At 46.9% G+C, this 25,060-nt stretch overlaps 1 protein-coding gene across 13 annotated transcripts in view; it reads right to left on the bottom strand.

Annotated features, from left to right (window-relative positions):
- Positions 1-3,423: 3,423 nt before the first annotated feature.
- Positions 3,424-25,060, bottom strand: part of LOC118372769 (adhesion G protein-coupled receptor B1-like) — a 117,518-nt gene continuing 95,881 nt past the window's right edge. For 9 of the 13 annotated variants that reach the window (XM_052489880.1, XM_052489879.1, XM_052489882.1 and 6 more), the window contains 14 exons: positions 16,785-16,888; positions 16,387-16,489; positions 16,047-16,197; positions 15,863-15,932; positions 15,342-15,408; positions 14,745-14,830; positions 9,810-9,908; positions 8,329-8,500; positions 7,942-8,037; positions 7,769-7,832; positions 6,004-6,671; positions 5,012-5,047; positions 4,523-4,681; positions 3,424-3,968 (listed from right to left, as the gene is read on the bottom strand). In XM_052489880.1, the coding sequence (XP_052345840.1) occupies positions 3,774-3,968; positions 4,523-4,681; positions 5,012-5,047; positions 6,004-6,671; positions 7,769-7,832; positions 7,942-8,037; positions 8,329-8,500; positions 9,810-9,908; positions 14,745-14,830; positions 15,342-15,408; positions 15,863-15,932; positions 16,047-16,197; positions 16,387-16,489; positions 16,785-16,888 (2,070 nt within the window). In that variant the 3' untranslated portion in view covers positions 3,424-3,773. The remainder of the gene's footprint in view (positions 3,969-4,522; positions 4,682-5,011; positions 5,048-6,003; positions 6,672-7,768; positions 7,833-7,941; positions 8,038-8,328; positions 8,501-9,809; positions 9,909-14,744; positions 14,831-15,341; positions 15,409-15,862; positions 15,933-16,046; positions 16,198-16,386; positions 16,490-16,784; positions 16,889-25,060) is intronic. The other 4 variants (XM_052489889.1, XM_052489890.1, XM_052489887.1 and 1 more) reach the window with 3 other exon arrangements.

Raw genomic sequence — 25,060 nt, 5'->3', positions numbered from 1 at the left:
GTGGTTACATGAGAATAAAGTTTGGCTTGGCTGTGAATGAGAGAGGAGATGAGAGGAGAGAGGAAGGTGAGTCAGTGTGTTTGTAACACACACGCACGTGTGCACACACACAGCCTTGGGCTTTGAGGTAGGTCGGCTGTTGGACCCTGTCAGCCTAAATCAGTGCCAGCTTCTCTCTGAGTCCCTGTGACACTGCTGCACATACATTCCCTGTTCTGAAAAACACAAAATAAATTATCATCTGTGCCCAACCACAGGGGAGGAGGGAGGGAGACAAAACTCCAGATTCCAGATGAATAGTCTAATTCCCCCCAAAACTTTTTTAAACACAAATCTAAAACAGAAGAGAATCAGGGAGCGGAACATTGATTTGTTGTCTGTGTGTGGAAGGCCAGATGCTGTTCTTTGGAGTCATGTTTCAGTGACTTCGGTCCACTGTGCAGCTGGCCTCCTCTCTCTGAGTGGAGATGTGGAGGATGGAGGGAGTGTAGGGGTTGGAGAACAAACCTCTGCATAGAGGGGAACAACTCCTACACCCACTGGGTTCTGGGCCTCTGTACCTTGGTAATATTTAGATCAGGTCAAATGTTAATGACTTTTGTGTTTATAGTTTGATGCAACTCCTTATTTTCCTAAGAGATAACTTGTGGATAGTCCAGCAGTCCAGCATACCTTTGAAACATTCCTGTATTGTACAGTAGGCCCCTAAAACCCTTTCCATTGGATTTGCCCCACTTAAAATGTCTGAAGTTGATCCATTGTGAATAAATGAATGAATAAATGATAACCCAATAATTAGGGAGAGGACATTTAGCAGCTCTGCAGTGACATGGAGTAATATCCTCTGTTTGTGCTGGGTAGTATTTCCTCAGCACTCTGAACCTTAGTGCCTCCACCGTTGATGTATTCCTTAAATCTAATAATAACACACATAATTTTTATTTGCCTGGGCTATTTTACGAGCAGTTTAATCTTTATTAGCCGAGCGAGCGTCTTGTTGTCCAGATTGGTTGTCTGTACAGGGGCTGTAAATAATGCTTAGGTCATTACAGCCACACGCCTTCCCATTTCTAATCTCACACACAAGCGGAAGCACGAGCACACACACATATGGACGAACATGTACACACGCGAGCGCAAGCGCACACACACACACGAGCACACACACACACATGAGCATGCACACATTCACACAATTTCAGCCCTCAATATTCCTCCAGGTAATTGCGTTGGATGCCTTGTGGTTTGACAAATTTTGGAGTCAATTCATGGAATATTTTTTAAACAGACAGTACAACAACTATAGGGAAATAGGGAGATGAATTCCTTCGAGTCTAAAACATTGGGGGAGGGGGGTGGGCGTGGGCGGGGGGGGGAGCTATGCTGACATGTGGAATTGTTTTAAAATGGTCATGCTACTTGATATGAATTTTGAATTTTAGGATCCATTAAGGTATGGTCTGACAAACACGCTCTAACTCTGCCACATTTCACCACAGATGAGGAAGTACAACACTGGGGGAAGTGGTGGATTGAGAAGCATCCAATGCAACAAAACAGAAATATCTCTAGTTTCAACTGACTGATGTTGATGGGGAGTTTTTTGCTATGTAATTTAGATTTACACAGCGGTGAGTCAGTGGACTCTAGGCGTTTAAAGAGGCTTTATATTACGAATATTGTCAGTATAACGCAGCAGGACAACTGATACTTTATTATATAGATATACTTTTATTAGAAATGTGACACATTCATTTTGTGCTCTGAAAACTGTACATTAACAAAGAGTCAACCCCTGTGAACTAAAAAGGTGGAGGGGTGGTGGAGGTTAAAGGTCAGGGGACAGAGGCCAGGGTTCATGTCAGACACGTACAGATCTGAGGAAGGAGTGACAGTCAGTGATACCAAAACACACACTGTTACATGGAGTTACAGAACACTCATATTCCAGTACCCTGAAAAGGATGGGAGGGGAATCATAAGATGTGTCCGAAATGGCACCCTATTCCCTATATAGCGCACTACTTTTAACCTGGTGTTAATTCCTGTCATTTGACCTGGTCAAAAGCAGTGCACTACATAGGGAATAGGGTGCCATTTCGGATGCAGATGTAATCTGAATAATCATGGTCATAATTATAATAATGAGAACAATAATCCCGAAGCACAGTAAGAAAGATATTTATAGGCTAAAATTCATTCTGTAGAACTCTGTTGAAATAATTACATTGCTGTACAACAGGACTCCAAAAGAGCCTTGTGCTTTCTCTGTGTGCAACTAATCCTAACCCCATACTGCAGAGTCACAACCTCTGTCATGTCCTATACAGTATTTATCCTATATATTTTTATATTTAATAATTTCCATTGTCAACATTAAGCATAATTCTTTATATACTTTGTGACATGAGTATCCTTCATTTTTTACCACCTGCATTTACCGAACAAGCAGAATTATATTTGCCACAAATGTACCAAGCCTGCTTGTACACCAAGCAACCAATCAACCAATCAAAACACTGTCTCCTTGGCTTCTGCTGAGGTCATAGAAGCTTCCACCAACGAGATATGGCCACCTCGGCTTTCTGTGATGTCATTAAGGGCATCCGCAAATGAGATATCTCATCCTTGTTGGTCTATGCTGATGTCACTATGGCCCCCACCAATGGGAGGGTTTTCCACCCTTTGGCTGACTGTGATGTCATCGGTCTGCTCCCTTCCTGTCAAGGGGGTGGGGACACTGTCTGACAGTGCAGTGGAGGGTGGGGGGGGTGGGCTCTTAGTTGGCATGGAGAGGCACATGGTTATAGTCCAGCAGTCTGCCTCCTCCACTGCCTAGGCGTATTAGGGACATGTACTGGACATGTAGTTTGGTTGGAACATGTACTGTATGTTGGGTGAAGGTCTTGTCCAGACCAGGTCCATTGCCTAAAGGCTTGGTTGGAACATGAACTGTATGGCTGGTCCAGGTGATCTGTTAGCAGGCTGGTGAAGTGAGTCCATAGGCAGTTGCAGTCTGTCCTTTTAATCTACAGTACCAACACCACCAAAATACCAAACAAGGCTCACCATCCACAGAGATCTACCAGGAGGAGAGAGGGACTCAAGTATGTGTCCAGTGAAGTAATAATGTGGATAATAACAGACCAGATAAATGACTTTCTAACATAGTAAACAAAAAACTGATTCCAGCAGCAATAAGAAAATATAACAAAATGCACCGCAAACCTGCTCTCTTCCCCCCCATTTATCAGGCCATTGTCCCTTCTTTCTTCCCTTCTCTCTCTCTTAGTTAGGTCCTAACATAAAGGAGCCTCTCTTTCTCTCTCTCTCTCTCTCTCTCTCTCTCTCTCTCTCTCTCTCTCTCTCTCTCTCTCTCTCTCTCTCTCTCTCTCTCTCTCTCTCTCTCTCTCTCTCTCTCCTCTCTCTCTCTCTCTCTGTCTCTCTCTCTCACACACACTCAATTCAATTCAAAGGGCTTTATTGGCATGGGAAACATAGGTTCACTCTCCCCCTAACTATCTTTTTTCTCTCTCTCTCTCTCTCTCTCTCCCTCTCTCTCCCTCTCTCTCCCTCTCTCTCCCTCTCTCTCTCTCTCTCTCTCTCTCTCTCTCTATCACCACTGCCCGTTGGTCATTGATCGTTGGTCGTTGGTTCCCAGATTGAGATGTGGAGCTGCGAGAAGGGACGAAGTCTGTCTGTCTGAGAGCTGGGCTGGGGGACGGGGTTGGCTGCTCTCTGTCTCTCTCTCCGTCTGTCTCTCTGTCTCAGTCTCACACCTCTGTCTGCAGGTCCATGAGCTCCTGTCCCACCAGAGGGATGGTGGCGCTGGCCTTCTCCCACTCCACGTTCTGCAGCTCCAGGGGAGAGGCCGCCAAGGGCTCCAGGTCCTTCCTCATCCACGACGGGGGAGATTGGGTCTTCCTGATGCCCTCCCAGGCTCTCTTACTGGGTGTCTGCTGCTTGTCCTGTTGGATAGAGGGATGGACAGGAGAGGAGAACAGGTGAACCAGAGAACAAGCTAAATCATCAACAGATGACAGAGAGAAAGAGAGACAGAGAGATAGAGAAGAGAGACACAGAGACAAAGAGAGAAGAGAGCTGGGGAGAGGACAGAGACCCAGAGACACAGAGAGACACAGAGTCAGAGAGACACACAGAGAGAGAGAGAGAGAGAGAAAGAGAGAAAGAGAGAAAGAGAGAAAGAGAGAGAGAGAGAGAGAGAGAGAGAGAGAGAGAGAGAGAGAGAGAGAGAGAGAGAGAGACAGAGAGAGAGAGAGAAGGAGAGGGAGAGAGACAGAGAGAGAGAGAGAGAGAGAGAGAGAGAGAGAGAGAGAGAGAGAGAGAGAGAGAGAGAGAGAGAGAGAGAGAGAGAGAGAGGTGCTATTCATGGAGATGGTAAAAAGAGAGAGTGGGAGACATGAAAAGAGAAAGGTAAAAAAAATGTGGAGAAGGGGAAGAAAGAGAGAGTGAGTCAGACAGAAGGAGAGAAAGAGATAATAGGAGAGACAGTGTGTCGTACGCTCATGTTGGTCTTGTCGCTGCCTGCTGAGGACACACTCCACCTCTTCCCTGCCTTCCCATCGCCAGGCGGAGACGCCCTGTCCTGGTCTGCACTGTGGATCTTCCTGTTCAGGTCCTGGAACATGTCCTGGTGACGCTTCCGTGTGTGCATGATCTTCTAAATGAGACAATCACATAGGAAAATCCACCATCAGCATCAATCCTCCTTAAACAACAACATCGCTTGTGCAAGATCTTCTTCATTCACCAAGCAAATAAAAAACACCCATCATAGAAAAATCATTCATCCAGCCACAGACATCTACAAAGCTTAGATAGAGTACTGTATATGATCTGCTATGCAGTCTCATGCGCTATAATTATAAAGAAAAGGGGATTATGTCAATTCTAGTGGATTTTTGGAAGCAGAATTGAGACATTAGAGACAGTTTGTCAAACCAGCAAGACATTATGTCAGAAGAAATGCAGTCCAGAAGTCTGAAATTACCTCAAAATCCAGCTCCGCGTAGCGGGATTTTCGTCTCTGGAGAAAGACATGAGGAACAGATTAAAAGATGCATTCTGCTGTCATCTATATGCTGTGTGATTTTGACGAGACAAAATGGTAATGTCTTCCTCTGCATTTCACTCTGGTTCACTGTTTCAAATCAGTTAAAATGACTGAGAAAGTTTCTCAGTCATAACAGTGACTCATGAAAAAACTGAGCGTCCATGTTGGTTCATACTGACACCCTTGGCGTGAATCCTTGCAGTAAACAGCTTGTGATCGCGTGACCTTTGTCAGCAAGCAGAGAAAGAAAGGCCTGACCTTCAGGCTGGTTGGTTGTTGGTTGCCCTGGCAGCCGCGACCTTGCATGAACAGCATTTTGGGAGGGGAGCGAGTTTGGCCCTGAGGTGAAAAGACACCAGCAGGCTGAGAGGTCTGACTGTCTGCCTATCTGTCTGTCTGCCTATCTGACTGGCTGGCTTGGCACGACTAGCTGTGCGTGGGTGTGTGTTGGTCAGTGTAGCAGTCTGAGTTTGCGCTCCCCCACTGGACTGGCCCAGTCAAGGAGAGAAAACTAAAACCTGACCTTTTTAAAGATCTAGGTGTTCTGTCGAGCCAGGAAAGATAGGGATATTTCAGTACATGTTGCCACTACAGTGCTGTTACTACACAGAAAAGGATATCGACTATAAATATATCTCAACAGAAACTCTATGTCATGAATACAGTGCCACCACATACTGACAGGAAACGGCACTGGCTGATTGCAGGAACACCTGTCCCATCATTTGGTGAGAACATGGGGTTGTGTGTGTTTGTATGTGTGTCTATGTGTGTGTGTGTTTGTGTTTGTGTTTGTGTTTGTGTGTGTGTGTGTGTGTGTGTGTGTGTGTGTGTGTGTGTGTGTGTGTGTGTGTGTGTGTGTGTGTGTGTGTGTGTGTGTGTGTGTGTGTGTGTGTGTGTGTGTGTATCTGTGTGTGTGTGTGTCTTACCTCCAGGGAGCTCATGGAGAGCGTGGACACGGTCTCGCTCTTGGACATCATTCCAGAGTTCCCAGAATCACCCTGTTCACACATGCTGTTGGTCATGTGGGATTCTCCGGAGACGTTCTGCATGTTGTGGACGGGCGACTCCCTCTCCGAGCAGGAGACACTGACCAGGTCTGCAGGCAGGCTCTTCAGCGTGAAACCCGGGACGCCCTCCACCCCCGCCGAGTTGGCCAGGTGGATGAGCCTGGTCTGGGGCATCTGCTGCTCAATGCTGATGTTGTACTTGGCCGTCGTGTCCTCCTTGCTGCCCTTTCCGGGCCGCCCCAGGGTGCCAGTGTTGTTGTTGTTAGGCAGGATGATGTACCCTGTGCCCTCAGGCCCCCCGGCCTCCCCTGTCTCCCGTGGAGACAGCTCCCCATCCAGCTGTTTAAAGAGCTCCCCGTCACAGATGTAGATGGACTTGGCTCCCGGCAGCTCGGTGCTGATGCCCTTGGTGGCGCCACCCTTCTCCCTGCGCAGGGTGAGAGTATGACTGGGGTAGTCTGCCACATTCTGGAGGTGGACCTTGGCCATGCTGGCAGGCATGGTGTTGAAGTTAGAGCCCTTCTGAAGGGTCAGGGGCTGGGAGGATGGCTTCTCATCACCCTGGAGAGAGGAACGCTTCAGAGTACCTGGGGGGAGAGGGAGGGAGGAAGGAGAGGGAGTGACAGAGAGAGAGACTTGAGAGGACGCAAAACTCAGAGATAAAGAGAGGGTGACTCTCAAGATGCCCAGACTTGGACATGCTATAGAATGAGTGCAAACCTTCCCACTGTTGATTGAACTAGTGACTAATGCCTTCCTTGAACTTCTGATCATTAGCTTGAAGATTACACTGTGACCCTGTTTCACTGCAACTGCTGGCTTGCTGTGGTGTGCATCTCACTATTGAGCACAGGGCTAGACAACAGCATCAGACAACTTCCTGTCAGCATGACAAAATATCTTACAATCACTCTCCAGTCCCCACCGCTCCACACACACTCACACAAAGAAAAAGTCATTTCACTCCTTAGTGGGCTTGTCTGCTGTGTCTCGCGTCTCAGTGGCGTTTCTGCTCCAGATGCTTTTCCTGATATCCTGTCTCGGGAGATAATCACATTCCCTTCCTCTCCTAACGGATATCAGAGGAGAGCCTCTATCTGATGCTGCACTGTTGGTGGGTGGTTAATTATAGCACGGCCGGCCCGCCTGCCGGTGGATGTGGGGGAAGATGTGGGAGACTCAGACAACACAATTTATCCTCATATTACTGCTCAGCACTGATACGCACACTACCGCCCTATTGCCAAATGGCTGGGCTAAATTGCGTTATGCTGCAGTAATGTGGTGCATCCCATGTCAAAACAGTGTTTTGTGCTTCATAAGGGGTGGCTGCTGTGGCGGCCGTGGTCTGACAACGGGCGGAGAGGAGTGGAATGGGAGGGTGCTGCTAACACACAATACGCGTGCAGCAGAGAGGGAAAAGCAAGTGTAACTTTTGAATGACAGAACGCAAAGAAAAATCCACATGCATAGAGAGAGTTGTATAGGGTCTGACAGACAGACGGACGGACGGACGGACGGACGGACGGACGGACGGACCGACCGACCGACCGACCGACCGACAGACAGACAGACAGACAGACAGACAGACAGACAGACAGACAGACAGACAGACGGACAGACGGACAGACGGACGGACGGACGGACGGACAGACGGACAGACGGACAGACTGCATAAACTCACTCTTTTTTTTGCCGGTACTCTTACCTCCTCTGCAAGCCATGTCGACGTCTTTCTCGAAATCAGTCTAATGAAGAAAAGAAATGTATAGAAAACCTGTTAACAAAGAGCATGTAATACATATCAAGTATATTAGACATTGTTTAAGATGAAGAATAACGTTCCATTGGTACAACCATAAGCTGAGCGTGTCCGTTCTGGAAAGATCCCCCTGAGTCTCCATTCCCGTCCTCCTGGCGGTCCACTACCCGACACTTCACTGCCTCTTGAACCTACAGTACACCATAATAAACACAGAGGTCATGACCTTTCAATGTCATGGTCAGGTTTTTGTCTGCTCAACCTCCCCGCCACATCACCCTCAAAACAACCAATGATTTGGTTTACTTAATCTACTTTTCCCTTTTAGCTCCTAGTGGAGCACAGGGCCTCAACAACCATCCAATAAAAATAACAAATAAAATAATAATAATAAAAGAAATATATTTTTAAAAATAGTTTGTGACAGAGTATCATCAAGGTGAAATGTGTCAGAGTGACAACAGGGTGAAGAATGATTTTACCTCTCTGCGCAGGATGCAGTGCACCATGACGATGACGAAGCCTTCCAGCGAATCAAACACAGCGAACAAGATCTGGAAGAGGGAGGAGCGCCGGTCGGTGATGGCCAGGACAGCAGACATCCAGGTGAGGGCCAGGAGAGGCAGAACCACACAGGAGCTCCACAGCGACGCCCTGGAGGATGGGAGGGGAACAGCAGCCCAGGGTCAGCACTGCAGTCATGGGATTCAATGATACTAAAAACTACATGCAACTTTCTAATTACAATAGAAGCGTGTCAAATGTAATACATACAATATCTACTCCTAAAAAAGGCATCTATGTACTGCATGTTGCCCTCGTTGTTGAAATGATTATGTACAGTATAATAAACCTATAACAAGGTATAGGTATATAGCCTGATGTTTTACATATACTTACAGTAGCTACCGTAAATATGCTAATATCACACACGAAAACATACATCCATAATCAATTGAAATATATGTTCCATAACTGACATATACAATATGCATGTACGTTTAGGATGTGTCAATAAAACATATGAGACCAAGAGCAACAGGAAAAGGAGGAGCTGAGGTGAGTAGAGGAGGAACAAAAGTGAAATGAAGCAAAGAAACGTAACATAAAGACAAACGCAAGAGGCAGAGGGCAGAGGTGTGATTAAGTGGACAGGGACTTGTCTTCTGGTCCATATGTTCCTACAGGACAATGTCTCTCTCTCTCCTTTATCAACATGTGTATTTCTTTCCCTAAACTCCTCAACTCTTCAGAGTCTTTGTTTCACATGTCCACCTGTTAACTCTGTCCTGAGTTGATGGAATGAAAGGTTTCTAGGTGTTGTTTAAAACAGATCCAAGCATTCAGACATACTCCCACTGAATAACACATTACATAACATATAGTTACACAGGCCTGGCAACAGAAACCCAAACACACACACACACACACACACACACACACACACACACACACACACACACACACACACACACACACACACACACACACACACACACACACACACACACACACACACACACACACACACACACACACACACACACACACACACACACTAATTAATAAGTCAAGTGCACTGCCCATGAAAACCTCCTCCATGCGGATACAGATGTAGAGTTACTGTATCCATCCATAGCCTGGGGGCATTACATAGCTGAAAGCCACTGAGCCTTGCACTTTTACTCTGGCCTATATTAAAGCTGCTTTTCTGCTGTCTGTGCTTCACACAGACACACGCACACAGACACACACACACACACCATATCTTACAAGAACAGCACTGTAGAACTAATTCCCAATGATTGTCACGAGGGTACAGGGGAAGAGAGGGAACGAAAAGGGGGGAAAGAAAAAGATATAAAGAAGAGGAGGAGGAAGTAGAGGAGGCATATCAAGGTAAAGGAAACAGAGGTAAACAAAGCACTATAGAATATGTGGGTAAATAATTAGCAGGACTAACATGGCGTTACTGGTAGCTGTGGTAGAAACGTCAGCCGACGAGATAACTCCGCACTTGGCACATTTGAGCGTCATATTGTACAGTGGTACTGTCATCTGACTGCAAAGTAGTCAAATTAACACACGCTGTAACATAATACACACAGATACAAATACACACATACACACACACACACCGACACACTTACACTCAGAGTGAGTCACAGTTCCCTCTCTCTCTCTCTCTCTCTCTCTCTCTCTCTCTCTCTCTCTCTCTCTCTCTCTCTCTCTCTCTCTCTCTCTCTCTCTCTCTCTCTCAGGGCTAAGGGGTATGTGTGGGGGCTGGGCCGGACAAGATACACAACCACATGGGTGGATATGTCACTAAGGGTTAATTTATTCCTCAATGATTGATCACTGCTCCTACTATATGTGAACACAACAAACGTATAGGGGATCCTAACCAACACAGAGTGAGTGGGATAATCAAGTCAACAAAGACACTACTGCATTATTCGAGTCTGTGCAGAAAAGTGCAGTGACACTGTTGCACATGATGTCGCTCAAACTAGTGATTCAAAATATGATTCATAAGTGGTTAAGGTAGCCGAGCTGTTCAGAGGTTGGGCCAGTAACCGAAAGGTCGCTGGTTCGAATCCCTGAGCTGACTAGGTTAAATCTGCCAATGTGCCCTTGAGCAAGGCACGTAACCCTAATTGCTCCAGTCAGTCACTCTGGATAAGTGTCTGCTAAATGACCAACATGTAAAAAGAGAGATACATGTGTAACTTGTGCAGGTCCGATTCTTATTGGCCAGGCACCTACCTGTATGTGCACTGGCATGAATACACATTATATTTCCCTTCTTCATCTTATTATTCACATTGTTGAATCCTTCATTTATATGCATTCAACTAGATAATGATGGTATTCTTATAAATGAATAAAGCAAATGTCTAATTAGAGACACTTCATGTGCCAATTCATGCTTTGCGTCTCAGTTGCGTTGTTTATTTAGCTTCCTAAATGTAATTGCTGTGAATATTTTCACCCCTGGTTATTTCTCCCTACGCCTCACTGGTCAGACTGATTACTTTATACAGGCATTACTGAACACCCTGCTAAGGCTCTCACGCACACACACGCACACACACATGCACACACACTCATGTAGGCATGTACACACATGCAAGCACCCACATACACACACAAACACTCAAACACACGCACGCACAAACAATGAACTCAAAGTAGTGAGTCGTGACAGGCCTCTTAGCCTAAATCTCCAATTAACCAATTAACAGTGTGTTTATGTGTGTTCATTACCAGGTGTATATCTTTGAATGTGTGTACGTTGAGTGTGTGTTTCTGCATGGCTGTATTAAAACAGCACAAAGGATAGACAATGAATTCTAAAGATCTCATGAGAAGCTGTTTCTCCACTGGTACTGTAATCCACGAATACTGTAGAGAATCATCACAGTTCCCATCTAGCAGTCTATTTCTGTGTCACCCCACTTCTCCAGTGTCTGTGCTGTCATCCAATCTCCTCTCATCACATCACAAAGCCCAGTGTGGCTGTGGCCTGCCTCTCTCTGCCTGGATGCCTGGCTGGAAGTAAGAGGCACAGTACAATCTCTACAATGCCTCTTCATCATGGATGACATACTGTCTGAGAAATAATACAGCAATAATACACGAGAGGGTATGTGATTACTGAGATTATTATCAGGACGTGATGCAACAATAAACTGTCCATCCATACTTCAAAACAATGGCTTGAAAGCTGTTTCATTAGATTAAAACACTCCCACAAGAAACACACATCTAGAAGAAGCAGAGTTCAAGAAGAACCGTGTCACAAAATGGCCGCTTTTGCAAAACAACAATTAAACCATCGATTCCATATAGCCGCTGGACAGACGGATTAAAAATCACATTATAACAAATTCCATTTCAAGTAAAAAGGCAATACAACCAACACCCCCCCCCCCTTCTGCCATAGGCTGTGATATTAAAAAGCAATCAGTAGCTTTTGAAATACAACACCATTTCCCTTGTCTTTATGATGTGTAGATGACAGAGAGAGTTCAGTGAGGGAGAATGAAGCTGAGTAGGAAACACCTATATCCACAGGGACACATAGACCTGCTCAAATCAAATCCAGGTCTTCAATCAAACAAGCAATACTCTTCAGCTAAATGCTCAATTCATTGTTCTGTCTCAACAATGTGGGTAGAAGAGATTAGATAGGTGATATCCTGTGGTTCCCAGTCGACAAACAAGGGTACAAAGCTTACCCAGTTTACTGGTATTTCTTTCACTTGGATCGTCCACTCTGTAACAATTGCCACTTTTTTCCAGTGAGTCTGGAAGGACCCAGTCTGTATAGTGACAACTAGGGTTAAAGTAACTGAACAGCAACCTCCTAATACAGTGCTAACACTTCCTGGAGGGAGGAAGGAGGAAACAGTGCACCCCGCCAGCTCTTCCTGGATGGCTTTACAGTTGGCCTTTCCTCTTCTCTCCTGTCTTGTCCTCTACTCTCCTGTCTTTCCATTTTCCCATCCAATTAGCCTCTAATTTTGGGGGTGGAGGAAAGAGAGAGCCTCGCCAGGCAGCGAGGGTACATTTAAATCTCTGAGATATGAGAGAGCGGAGCCACGGTACGCCGTGCCTCATTAGGCGCATCATCTAGTGATCATTCATTATCTTGATTAAACATGTTAGGTATTGAAAGGCATGCGAGGGGGCAAAGAGGCTAACACCCTTCGGTTTTCCACGTATCCACTCTGCAGTGCCACCCTGCCCCCTTCCTACAGTCCCTCCACCCCTCAGTCCACGTATGCTTAACCTGATCCTTGCGAAAGCTGTGAGGGAGCAGAGGGGGCCCAAACAGTGAGTATAATGTCAGAGAATACCATGGTATCCTACTGTGTTGTGTATGTATCCATCTTCTTGTGCCACCTCTGCCCCCTCTCCCCTCGGTCCAGGCATCACTGATAGCCCAGTGGTCTGCTGCGTAACATCGGTGTAAAACAATCCTTAAACAACCCCCCAGTACCCACTGTGTAATCGAATGCACACAAACACACAGGCCAAAGCACAGACTCACTCATCTAAACACACACGAACATACACACACCCTGTCATATACTACTCTGTGCCATGTCCTATACTTCTGTCACTATTCATTCTGTATCTTAGTAATGTGACTACTTTGAACAGATCTATGGATCACAACTGTGTTCTAGATTTTGCACTGCAGTTTATGTTTATAGTTATTCTAAACATCTAGTTCTTGTCTAGCTGGTTTTAGATGGAAGCTGGGATATTGATAGCAGGGAAAGGCATTCTACAATTCTACTAGTTGGGGAGTGTGAGGAGGGGGTATTAAGCCAATCAGAGTGTAAGGAGGGGATTTTAAGCAAATCAGAGAGCACTACTGCCAGGGGGAGGAGATTTAGTGGGTGGGCCATGAGCAGGGCTGATAGCCAATACAGTCAACAACAGTGGGCGAGGCAGATTTTTTACCGAATCAGTGACGAGGTGGAAAGGGGGAGCTGAGATTGAGGTGTTCCTGATTGGAGAGGAGAAGCCCTGAGTGAGAGAGGGGGGATTCTGTGCAAACTCAAAGAGAACGTTTCAGACAGCAAGAAACAAACTTGTACAGTTCAAGAATAGATCATTGCAGAGAGGCAAACATGTTGTTCAGAGAACATAAATACAGAAATAAACAACAACACAGTTGGATGTACTAACGATCGCCAATGAGGGCACAGAACAGCAGCCTGCGAAAAGGGGGGAGCAGGGTACACCGAGAGGTCAAAGGTCAACCCTGGGGTTATATAGGGACTAAAGGTCATGACCTCTCACAATGTTGGCGTGTATTGAACTGCACATGTATTAAGTAGCAGTAGTAAGTATAAACAAGGCAGCCTTTAAGGCAAGTACACATGGTTGAAGAAGGTTGAAAACCTTCCATCCCGTCTCAGCAGGAGCTTGGAAATGCCCAAATGGCTGTAGTAAAATCTCCAACACAACAGATGTATCAGACAGAGTATGTTTCATACTATAGTGAGTAGCCTTTTTAACAAAGCAACGGAAAATAAACACATTTCCATGGACATAGAGACAGCATTAGCGGTGTACAATAAATCAAACACATGACATTATCGTGTGCTTTGAGTGATCTCTGAGGTCTCTACTCTATACCCATAGGGCCCCTGCTCCCCTTCCCTATAAAACAATCAACCAAACAAAATAAATGAGAAAGATGGATATACAGAAATGTACATTATATAGCAACACCTGCAAATGAAGAGAAGCTGAGTGAATGTGTAAAAGCAACATACAGTATATGGCAGAGTATAATGAAACCAATATGATAGCCATGAGATGAGCACTGATGCGGCATCTTGTTTCTTAATGAGAGGATCCGATAACCACTGCATTCTTTCTCATCTTCCCTTATATCTCCCTCCCCACCCTCCCTCCCTCGCTGCTCTCTTCTTCGATCCCTCTCTGTCAGACCTCATCCTCTACAAATCTTCCAATCATTGATCACTGTGTCTTAAGAAAACATTCACATAATCCTTTCAATATCTGCTCCTTTTCATTTCCCCCACTCTCCCCTCCCCCTCTCTCTCTCTGCTCTCACTATATCTCTCATCCCTCCCTCTCTCTGCTCTCACCATATTTCTCCTCTCGCTCTCTCTTACTCTCTCTCCCTCTCTCATTTTGTCTGTGCTCCTATTCTGTTATCTCCCCTGTATCTAAATTCTGTCTTCCCCCAAAAAAAAATAGCTCTTATCAATTTCCTCATCGGACTCTTTCTTAGATCCCTGCGTTCTAAACGCGAGAGCCAATGGCATCGCTAGCCCCGCCCCCAAGCGTATGCCCCCCGGCTGGTGATTGGTGGACCAGTGAGATGGATGTGTGGTAGGATAAGGCATACCCTGCCCTCTCCTTCAGTTTCATATCAGTAATGCCGTCTTTGGACACCAGTTTGTTAAATACGAGAATCCCGATAACCATGTTAACCTGTCAGAGAGAAAAGAGAGATGTGAACGAAGCAGCCAGAGATACAGAGAACAACTCTACAACCACTCTGTCAGTCTGACATGGGACTACAGACATGATAGAGTATGATACATGCATGTGAATGATGTCAGTCCCACACGTAAACACAATAGCTTTACATATCAAACCTTCAGTGTATATATATATATATATATATAAAGTTGTAACTGCTAAGTCAAGGTAATAACATGTAGTTAGTCAAGTGGTAGCAACCTTGCACATAGGGTCTATTGATGACTATACATGGTTGATGAAGATGTTAGTTAAGATAATGTACAATCTATTGACTGGCTAAAACCAATAGTAGTACAGTATGTTGACTGCATTAAGCCAAAATGGTAAGTTTATGGTTAGGGCAAGATAAGCATTACATTATCTGACATATTTCTGTGGCTAAATGTTAATCTCAGATCAGTAAAGCAACAAAGTTTTCTCAGACAAATAGAGGCTGAGACAGAGAGATAGGAAGTACCAAGACTACAGCGGCAGCCGGTCCCACAAACGCATAAAGCAGACCACCTTCCAGAGACAGCCAGCAGCTGAGAGAGAAAGAGGAAGAGAGGGAGGAGGAGGAAAGGAAAAAGGCAGGATGAGAGAGAGACACCAAGAGCAGGTGAGAAGGAAGGAGAAAGAGAGATGAAAAGAAAGAAAGATGGCATGAGAAAAGGGGTAGAGCGAGGAGAGGAAGAGGTCAAGTCAGCTACCAGCAGTCAGGTCACACAAATACAATCCCCAAGTATAAGGATTCTGTATCACATCTTAAATGCTCTTTAAACAGTTAGCTAATCCAATAAGGAAAGGTTTAGAAGAAGAAAGAGATATAGAGGTACACAGAAAGAACAATACAGAGAGAGAGAGAGAGAGAGAGAGAGAGAGAGAGAGAGAGAGAGAGAGAGAGAGAGAGAGAGAGAGAGAGAGAGAGAGAAAGACAGAATTACACTTGTCTAGACAAAGGGAGACACAAGGCAACAATATCAGGGACAGCAGACTCACTAGTTGACGGTGCCATATCCCTTAGCTTTGGTGAAACCCACAGAGACTGCCACAACCAGAGCAGGTAGACCTAAGGAGGAGGAGGGGGAGGGGTCAGTACTGGGAAGGGATGGGACGGACACACAGATGGACAGACAGAGAAACAGATAAAACTGATCCCCCCCCCTGCCCCCAGCATCCTCACCCCAGCCCAGACACAGAAATCGCTTGCGGATGATGCGGTTCCTAAGCCGGCCAGTCACGGCCATGTATGACTGCCACGCCTCTGTCAGAACCCAACAGAACGACGACAGGAAGAAGAAATGCAGGAAAGCAGCGACCAGCGTGCAGATCACCTGAGAGAGGGAGAGAACACAAGATAGGAAGAGAGGGACAGAGAGGGAGAAATAGAAGAGGCCGGAGTGTGAGAGGCGTTGAAAGAGGGAACAGGGAAGAGAAGAAGAGATGGAGAGATGTGAGTAAAGCATCTTTACAAGACCTTGAGAGAGTACGTGGTGACATACAGCTTGTTCATTGGCTCTTACCTTGTTCCGTGTCTGCGTCTGACCAATGAGGATGAGGGCGTTGGAGGAGATGATGGAGAGGCAGAAGTTGATGAGGATGACGGAGCGCTCGGAGCGAATGTACCTGAGGAGAGACAACGTGTTGAGGGGTCCAAACCTTTCCCAGTTGACCGTAAATCATCAACAACCACACCCATACTTCCTTCACTTAAACGGTTCAAAAGCTCTAGCCTTTTTACACTATCAAGCCAACCTGAACCGCACTATGCTGGCTCAGATTTAGTCCACTTTGTCCTTTCCAGCACGGTTCAAGCACCTATGGAGGATGTGTAACCAAACCAGCCTAGCACAGGTCAGCTGGGCATAGTAACTACTCAGATACCACTCGAAACAAAAGACCAGAGTCAATGTGTTCTCACCTCCAGACCGACACATAGATGATGATGAGGAGCAGCAAGGTGAGAGAGGAGACTCCACAGCCCACCATCAGCGTCACAGAGGGAAGCTGCATTTTATCCATGTTCTGCAGGAGACACACATACAGTCAACACACAGACTGTTAGGACTGTAAAGAAATGTAAAGAAGCTGTCTTCTTCTCCTTATTTTGGAAAATATTATTTCTTCCACTCTCCTGGTTCAGGACTACAAAGCTAAAACAGCCCCCCGACACACACACACACACACACACACAGACATGTGCAGTGCCGTGTACAGAGGCAGGTATATCTGGTATCTGATAAAGAGAGCAGGGAGCTGGAGAGAGGCTGACAGGCAGGCTGCTGTTTGGGCCTTGGCTGGATATGGAGAGCAAGGTGACTCCAAGGTGAATCACTACACAGATTCTTAGCTGAAGGCCATGAAGCACATTTTGACAGATTATATTGTCAGAGGTGTAGTCTGATTCAGCCAGATCCAAACATTCTACTATGAAACACAGCAAGATAATCAAAACCTCCTGAAAAAGCATCGACAACAACAGGTCGCCGTCTCCATGTTCCCGCAGCAGCCATTATCTTAGTTGCCATGGTGATGCAGGATGTCGGTACGGTAGCGTGGCAGCAGTGAGGGAAGGAAGGCTGCAGCAACCCACTGACCCTGCGTCTGCTTTATGCATCTCACTGGTGTGTGTGTGTATGTGTGTTTAAGAGAGTGCGTGCGTGCGCGTGTGTGTGTGCATTTCTGACACAATTTCCAGACTTGACTCATACATGCTTAGCAGCACTGACTGACGAGTGTTCCCTGCTTTGGCCTGAACAGAGTGAAAGCATCTAGCTGGCAGACAGTGTATCTATCTGAGGGAGCAGTGCAGCCTGCAGGCTCCCATGCATGTCATCCTGGGCACTGGCATGCCACTCTCCCAATGCAGGCCAGGCGTGTGTGTTGACTGCGTTCCTCAATATACGTTCCTCAATGAAGTCTGCTTACTCTAGAAGACGAGCTTGATTAAACTTATCATGTGTTCCAAAAGGAAACATGTTCTAAGGGCAGCTGTCTTTGCTAAAGTTTGTTAGAGGTGGTGTTGGGGTGGATGTAGGTGAATGGGTCTGATGGAAAGGGATAGGGATGGAGGGTCGCCATGCAGGGGGGGGTGGGGTTGAGGTGGTGTTGGGGGTGGATGTAGGTGAATGGGTCTGATGGAAAGGGATAGGGATGGAGGGTCGCCATGCAGGGGGGGGTGGGGTTGAGGTGGTGTTGGGGGTGGATGTAGGTGAATGGGTCTGATGGAAAGGGATAGGGATGGAGGGTCGCCATGCAGGGGGGGTGGGGTTGAGGTGGTGATGGGGGTGGATGTAGGTGAATGGGTCTGATGGAAAGGGATAGGGGTGGAGGGTCGCCATGCAGGGGGTGGGGTTGAGGTGGTGATGGGGGTGGGGGTGGATGTAGGTGAATGGGTCTGATGGAAAGGGATAGGGATGGAGGGTCGCCATGCAGGGTGGGTGGGGTTGAGGTGGTGATGGGGGTGGATGTAGGTGAATGGGTCTGATGGAAAGGGATAGGGATGGAGGGTCGCCATGCAGGGGGTGGGGTTGAGGTGGTGTTGGGGGTGGATGTAGGTGAATGGGTCTGATGGGAAGGGATAGGGATGGAGGGTCGCCATGCAGGGGGGTGGGGTTGAGGTGGTGTTGGGGGTGGGGGTGGATGTAGGTGAATGGGTCTGATGGAAAGGGATAGGGATGGAGGGTCGCCATGCAGGGGGTGGGGTTGAGGTGGTGTTGGGGGTGGGGGTGGATGTAGGTGAATGGGTCTGATGGAAAGGGATAGGGATGGAGGGTCGCCATGCAGGGGGGGTGGGGTTGAGGTGGTGTTAGGGGTGGATGTAGGTGAATGGGTCTGATGGAAAGGGATAGGGATGGAGGGTCGCCATGCAGGGGGGGTGGGGTTGAGGTGGTGATGGGGGTGGGGGTGGATGTAGGTGAATGGGTCTGATGGAAAGGGATAGGGATGGAGGGTCGCCATGCAGGGGCGGTGGGGTTGAGGTGGTGATGGGGGTGGATGTAGGTGAATGGGTCTGATGGAAAGGGATAGGGATGGAGGGTCACCATGCAGGGGGGGTGGGGTTGAGGTGGTGTTGGGGGTGGATGTAGGTGAATGGGTCTGATGGAAAGGGATAGGGATGGAGGGTCGCCATGCAGGGGGGGTGGGGTTGAGGTGGTGTTGGGGGTGGATGTAGGTGAATGGGTCTGATGGAAAGGGATAGGGATGGAGGGTCGCCATGCAGGGGGGGTGGGGTTGAGGTGGTGATGGGGGTGGGGGTGGATGTAGGTGAATGGGTCTGATGGAAAGGGATAGGGATGGAGGGTCGCCATGCAGGGGGTGGAGCTGAGGTGGTGTTGGGGGTGGATGTAGGTGAATGGGTCTGATGGAAAGGGATAGGGATGGAGGGTCGCCATGCAGGGGGGGTGGGGTTGAGGTGGTGATGGGGGTGGATGTAGGTGAATGGGTCTGATGGAAAGGGATAGGGATGGAGGGTCGCCATGCAGGGGGTGGGGTTGAGGTGGTGTTGGGGGTGGATGTAGGTGAATGGGTCTGATGGAAAGGGATAGGGATGGAGGGTTGGGGTGCAGGGGGGGTTGAGGTTGTGTTGGGGTAGCTAGAGGTGAGAAGCAGGTGGAAGAGAGAGCACCAGTCTTATAACAGGGATATGGAGGGAGAAGAGGAGGGCCATCTATTCTATGGTTGGGCATTCCACCCTCAAGCAGAAGATAATTGGAGTTTATAGTCTGTCTTGTTTCCAGGTTTGATGTGTGCTAGAGGGCCAAATTAATTAAATCCTTTGATTAATCTGCACTGCGGTGAGTTCCCCTCTCTCTCTCTGTCTGAAGGAAAAAGATTACGAGTGCAGCCAAATGGAACAATGTCCGCTGAGACTGAGGAACTCTTGCAGCCCTCTCTGTCTCCACTAATGGCAGAGCTGGGATGTGGGATGTGAATTGCGTACAGTGCAATCACCTAGTGAGAGAGACAGAGACTTCCCATCCGGAAGAGGCTACACTATCCCAGAGTTGACCTAAAACTGCCTTCAGATAGGGTGCATATACAGTTGTCATTTTTCACAAGTAATTTTTCAACCACTCCACACATTTCTTGTTAACAAAGTAAAGTTTTTGCAAATCGGTTTGGACATCTACTTTGTGCATGAGGCAAGTCATTTTTCCAACAATTGTTAACAGACTGATTATTTCACTTAGAATTCATTGTATCACAATTCCAGTGGGTCTGAAGTTTACATACACTAAGTTGACTGTGCCTTTAAACAGCTTGGAAAATTCCAGAAAATGATGTCATGGCTTTAGGAGCTTCTGATAGGCTAATTGACATCATTTGAGTCAATTGGAGGTGTACCTGTGGATGTATTTCAAGGCCTACCTTCATACTCAGTGACATCATGGGAAAATCAAAAGAAATCAGCCAAGACCTCAGAATAGTTTTTTTTTACCTCCACAAGTCTGATTCATCCTTGGGAGCAATTTCCAAACGCCTGAAGGTACAACGTTCATCTGTACAAACAATAGTACGCTAGTATAAACACCATGGGACCACGCAGCTGTCATACAGCTCAGGAAGGAGACACGTTCTGTCTCCTAGAGATGAACGTACTTTTGTGCGAAAAGTGCAAATCAATCTCAGAACAGCAGCAAAGGACCTTGTGAAGATGCTGGAGGAAACAGGTACAAAAGTATCTATATCCACAGTAAAATGAGTCATATATCGACATAACCTGAAAGGCCACTCAGCAAGGAAGAAGACACTGCTCCAAAACCGCCATAAAAAAGCCAGACTACGGTTTGCAACTGCACTTGTGGACAAATATCATACTTTTTGGAGAAATGTCCTCTGGTCTGATGAAACAAAAATAGAACTGTTTGGCCATAATGACATCGTTATCTTTGGAGAAAAATGGGGAGGCTTGCAAGCCAAAGAACAACGTCCCAACCATAAAGCACGTGGGTGGCAGCATCATGTTGTGGGGGTGCTTTGCTGCAGGAGGGACTGGTGCACTTCGCAAAATAGATGGCATCATGAGGTAGGAAAAGTATGTGGATATATTAAAGCAACATCTCAAGACATCAGAGTTAAAGCTTGGTCGCAAATGGATCTTCCAAATAGACAATGACCCCAAGCATACTTCCAAAGTTATGGAAAAATGGCTTAAGGACAACAAAGTCAAGGTATTGGAGTGTCCATCACAAAGCCCTGACCACAATCCCATAGAACATTTGTGGGCAGAACTGAAAAAGCATGTGTGAGCAAGGAGGCCTACAAACCTGACTCAGTTACACCAGCTCTGTCAGGAGGAATGGGCCAAAATTCACCCAACTTATTGTGGGAAGCTTGTGGAAGGCTACCCGAAACGTTTGACCCAAGTTAAACAATTTAAAGGTAATGCTACCAAACACTAATTGAGTGTGTGTAAACTTCTGACTCACCCATGTCACATTCTTAAAATAAAATGGTGATCCTAACTGACCTAAAACAGGGATTTTTTACTAAGATTAAATGTCAGGAATTGTGAAAGACTGAGTTTAAATGTATTTGGCTGAGGTGTATGTAAACTTCCGACTTCAACTGTAAGTCTCTCAATGGCTAAATTGTGTTCTTGATTTGTTGGTTGCTGCTATATCAATGCAGATATACAGGTATACATACAGTATCATCGTGTTAACAACAGCTGTCCAACACCATCAAGACTTTCTGGAAATCACCATGGAAACTAGTAGTTCAATGATACCTAGCCTGGGTGTGTCTAGTTTGTAGAGTCAGACTAACAGGCTTTGATTAAGACATTTCACTGAACTCTGTATCTGACTGTATGTGACTCAAACCCAAGTAGGATAGCTTCTAAATGAACATGAATCAATGAATGAGTTGTGGTGTAGCTACAGCATGAGGAACAGTCTCTCTGATATAATGGGAAACACAAAGCTGTTCTGTGGTTCTGCTGAGTTAGTTGATCTATGTCTTACTATCTAGAGGTCTACTATGGGTTACATTTTCAAAGGCAGGTCTGTAGGTGTGTGAACTGCGTACTCACAAACCCATGAGACATTCTAACAAAGAGTTGTCTGTCTCTCATACACACACACACACACACACACACACACACACACACACACACATTCATTCATCCTATTCCCAAAAACACAAGCCTGCTGGGTTCAAGTTTGAGCCTTTTGATAAGACTGCAGTGAATTTCTCTCTCTCCTTCTACAGCCTGCAGCTGAGTAGGACTGACTGAACGTGGTAACATTACAGAAGACAGGAGAGGAGAGATGAAGAGAGTGAGTGATAAAGGGGCGGGACAGAGACCTACTATGTGGAGAGAAAGAGAGAAAGAGAGAGAGAGAGAGAGAGAGAGGCAGAGAAAGCAGCAGAGGAAAAGGATGTGAGAAAATGACTAAGCAGGAGGGAGAGGAAGATGGGATAAAGGGGTAGAGGAGAGACAGTGGGAGACTGGGTGTTTGTCATTCTGGGTCTGTATGAGGCTAGCTGCAGACAGAGGAGAGGAGAGGGGATGCGCCATTCAGAATGGGGCAAGTGTTGTTGCAGGAATAATTAGCTAGTTCAATATCCATGGCTGTCTCACAACCCCACTAGCATGGCAGGATGGAAGAAGGGAGGGAGAAGATGAAAGAGAGGGAGGGGGGGAATGGGAGGAAGAGAGAGAGGGGGAGGAAAAGGAGTGCCCTTCTCTCCTGGCACAGTACCAGGTTAATATAATTGCCACAATATGCTTCCCTTAGGGCATCTAAAAGCCCCCAGACTGCGACACTGCTGTGAAACGGCCTGTTGAGTGCCCAGGTAGAGAGGGGGATGAATAGAGGTAGAGAGATGGAAGGAGGAATGAGGGGGAGGATAACACTGTGTAAGCAGCAATCACAGGATAACACTGTGCAAGCAGCAATCACTTGCGGAGTGCTATTAACACATGATGCTACTACGACTGCTGCCCATCGCACAGGCACACGCCAAATAAACAGTGTGTGTGTGTGTGTGTGTGTGTGTGTGTGTGTGTGTGTGTGTGTGTGTGTGTGTGTGTGTGTGTGTGTGTGCCGTATGTGTAACCGTATACATGTGTGCAGCTGTGTGTAATAAGGATAGCAACTGCTTCTGTGGGTGTATCGCAAGTGATGATCTGTAAACATCTTGCAGAGGTGCACAAACACACACACACACACACAAACACACACACTTCCAAGATCATCCCCCCCTGGCTGAATAATCATAGCTCGAGGATGGACGAGGGGAAGACAGAGGGAGTGTGAGAGAGGGAGAAGAGAGAGATACAGAACATCAAACACACAGCTGCAGATTCTCAGGGCGAAAGACTGCCGTGTTTATTTGCTTTCCTAAGACCCATCAAATCAAGCTTGTCCATTGCTTGCAGGTGCACATTTTCTCATCCTTATCCCCTCCTTTTGATGTAGCATTTTGGAACCGCCATATAAAAACCACATGCATATCTGAAACGAGTAAATGTCGCATCTGTCTGAATATTTTGGCCCAGGAGGGGTAAATGAATGGTATTCCATCCCTCCCTTCATCCATCCATCCGTTCTTCCCTTCCCTCTATCTCGGCGTTTTTCCCTTCCCTCTATCTCGGCGTTCTTCCCTTCCCTCTATCTAGGCATTCTTCCCTTCCCTCTATCAAGGCATTCTTCCCTTCCCTCTATCAAGGCGTTCTTCCCTTCCCTCTATCTAGGCATTCTTCCCTTCCCTCTATCAAGGCATTCTTCCCTTCCCTCTATCAAGGCGTTCTTCCCTTCCCTCTATCTAGGCATTCTTCCCTTCCCTCTATCAAGGCGTTCTTCCCTTCCCTCTATCTAGGCATTCTTCCCTTCCCTCTATCCAGGCATTCTTCCCTTCCCTCTATCCAGGCATTCTTCCCTTCCCTCTATCTCGGCGTTCTTCCCTTCCCTCTATCTAGGCATTCTTCCCTTCCCTCTATCAAGGCATTCTTCCCTTCCCTCTATCAAGGCGTTCTTCCATTCCCTCTATCTAGGCATTCTTCCCTTCCCTCTATCCAGGCATTCTTCCCTTCCCTCTATCCAGGCATTCTTCCCTTCCCTCTATCTAGGCATTCTTCCCTTCCCTCTATCAAGGCGTTCTTCCCTTCCCTCTATCAAGGCGTTCTTCCCTTCCCTCTATCTCGGCGTTCTTCCCTTCCCTCTATCCAGGTGTTCTTCCCTTCCCTCTATCTAGGCATTCTTCCCTTCCCTCTATCAAGGCGTTCTTCCCTTCCCTCTATCAAGGCGTTCTTCCCTTCCCTCTATCAAGGCGTTCTTCCCTTCCCTCTATCAAGGCGTTCTTCCCTTCCCTCTATCAAGGCATTCTTCCCTTCCCTCTATCTAGGCTTTCTTCCCTTCCCTCTATCAAGGCGTTCTTCCCTTCCCTCTATCAAGGCGTTCTTCCCTTCCCTCTATCAAGGCGTTCTTCCCTTCCCTCTATCAAGGCATTCTTCCCTTCCCTCTATCTAGGCATTCTTCCCTTCCCTCTATCAAGGCGTTCTTCCCTTCCCTCTATCAAGGCGTTCTTCCCTTCCCTCTATCAAGGCATTCTTCCCTTCCCTCTATCTCGGCGTTCTTCCCTTCCCTCTATCAAGGCGTTCTTCCCTTCCCTCTATCCAGGTGTTCTTCCCTTCCCTCTATCTAGGCATTCTTCCCTTCCCTCTATCAAGGCGTTCTTCCCTTCCCTCTATCTCGGCGTTCTTCCCTTCCCTCTATCAAGGCGTTCTTCCCTTCCCTCTATCTCGGCGTTCTTCCCTTCCCTCTATCCAGGTGTTCTTCCCTTCCCTCTATCTAGGCATTCTTCCCTTCCCTCTATCAAGGCGTTCTTCCCTTCCCTCTATCCAGGCGTTCTTCCCTTCCCTCTATCCAGGCATTCTTCCCTTCCCTCTATCTAGGCATTCTTCCCTTCCCTCTATCAAGGCGTTCTTCCCTTCCCTCTATCAAGGCGTTCTTCCCTTCCCTCTATCTAGGCATTCTTCCCTTCCCTCTATCAAGGCGTTCTTCCCTTCCCTCTATCCAGGCGTTCTTCCCTTCCCTCTATCCAGGCATTCTTCCCTTCCCTCTATCTAGGCATTCTTCCCTTCCCTCTATCAAGGCGTTCTTCCCTTCCCTCTATCAAGGCGTTCTTCCCTTCCCTCTATCTAGGCATTCTTCCCTTCCCTCTATCAAGGCGTTCTTCCCTTCCCTC

The sequence above is a fragment of the Oncorhynchus keta genome, chromosome 31 (assembly GCF_023373465.1).
Source record: "Oncorhynchus keta strain PuntledgeMale-10-30-2019 chromosome 31, Oket_V2, whole genome shotgun sequence".
In the NCBI taxonomy this organism is placed as follows: Eukaryota; Metazoa; Chordata; class Actinopteri; order Salmoniformes; family Salmonidae; genus Oncorhynchus; species Oncorhynchus keta.
Note: the sequence above shows the minus strand (reverse complement) of the source record. Positions and strands in the feature narration are given on the sequence as shown.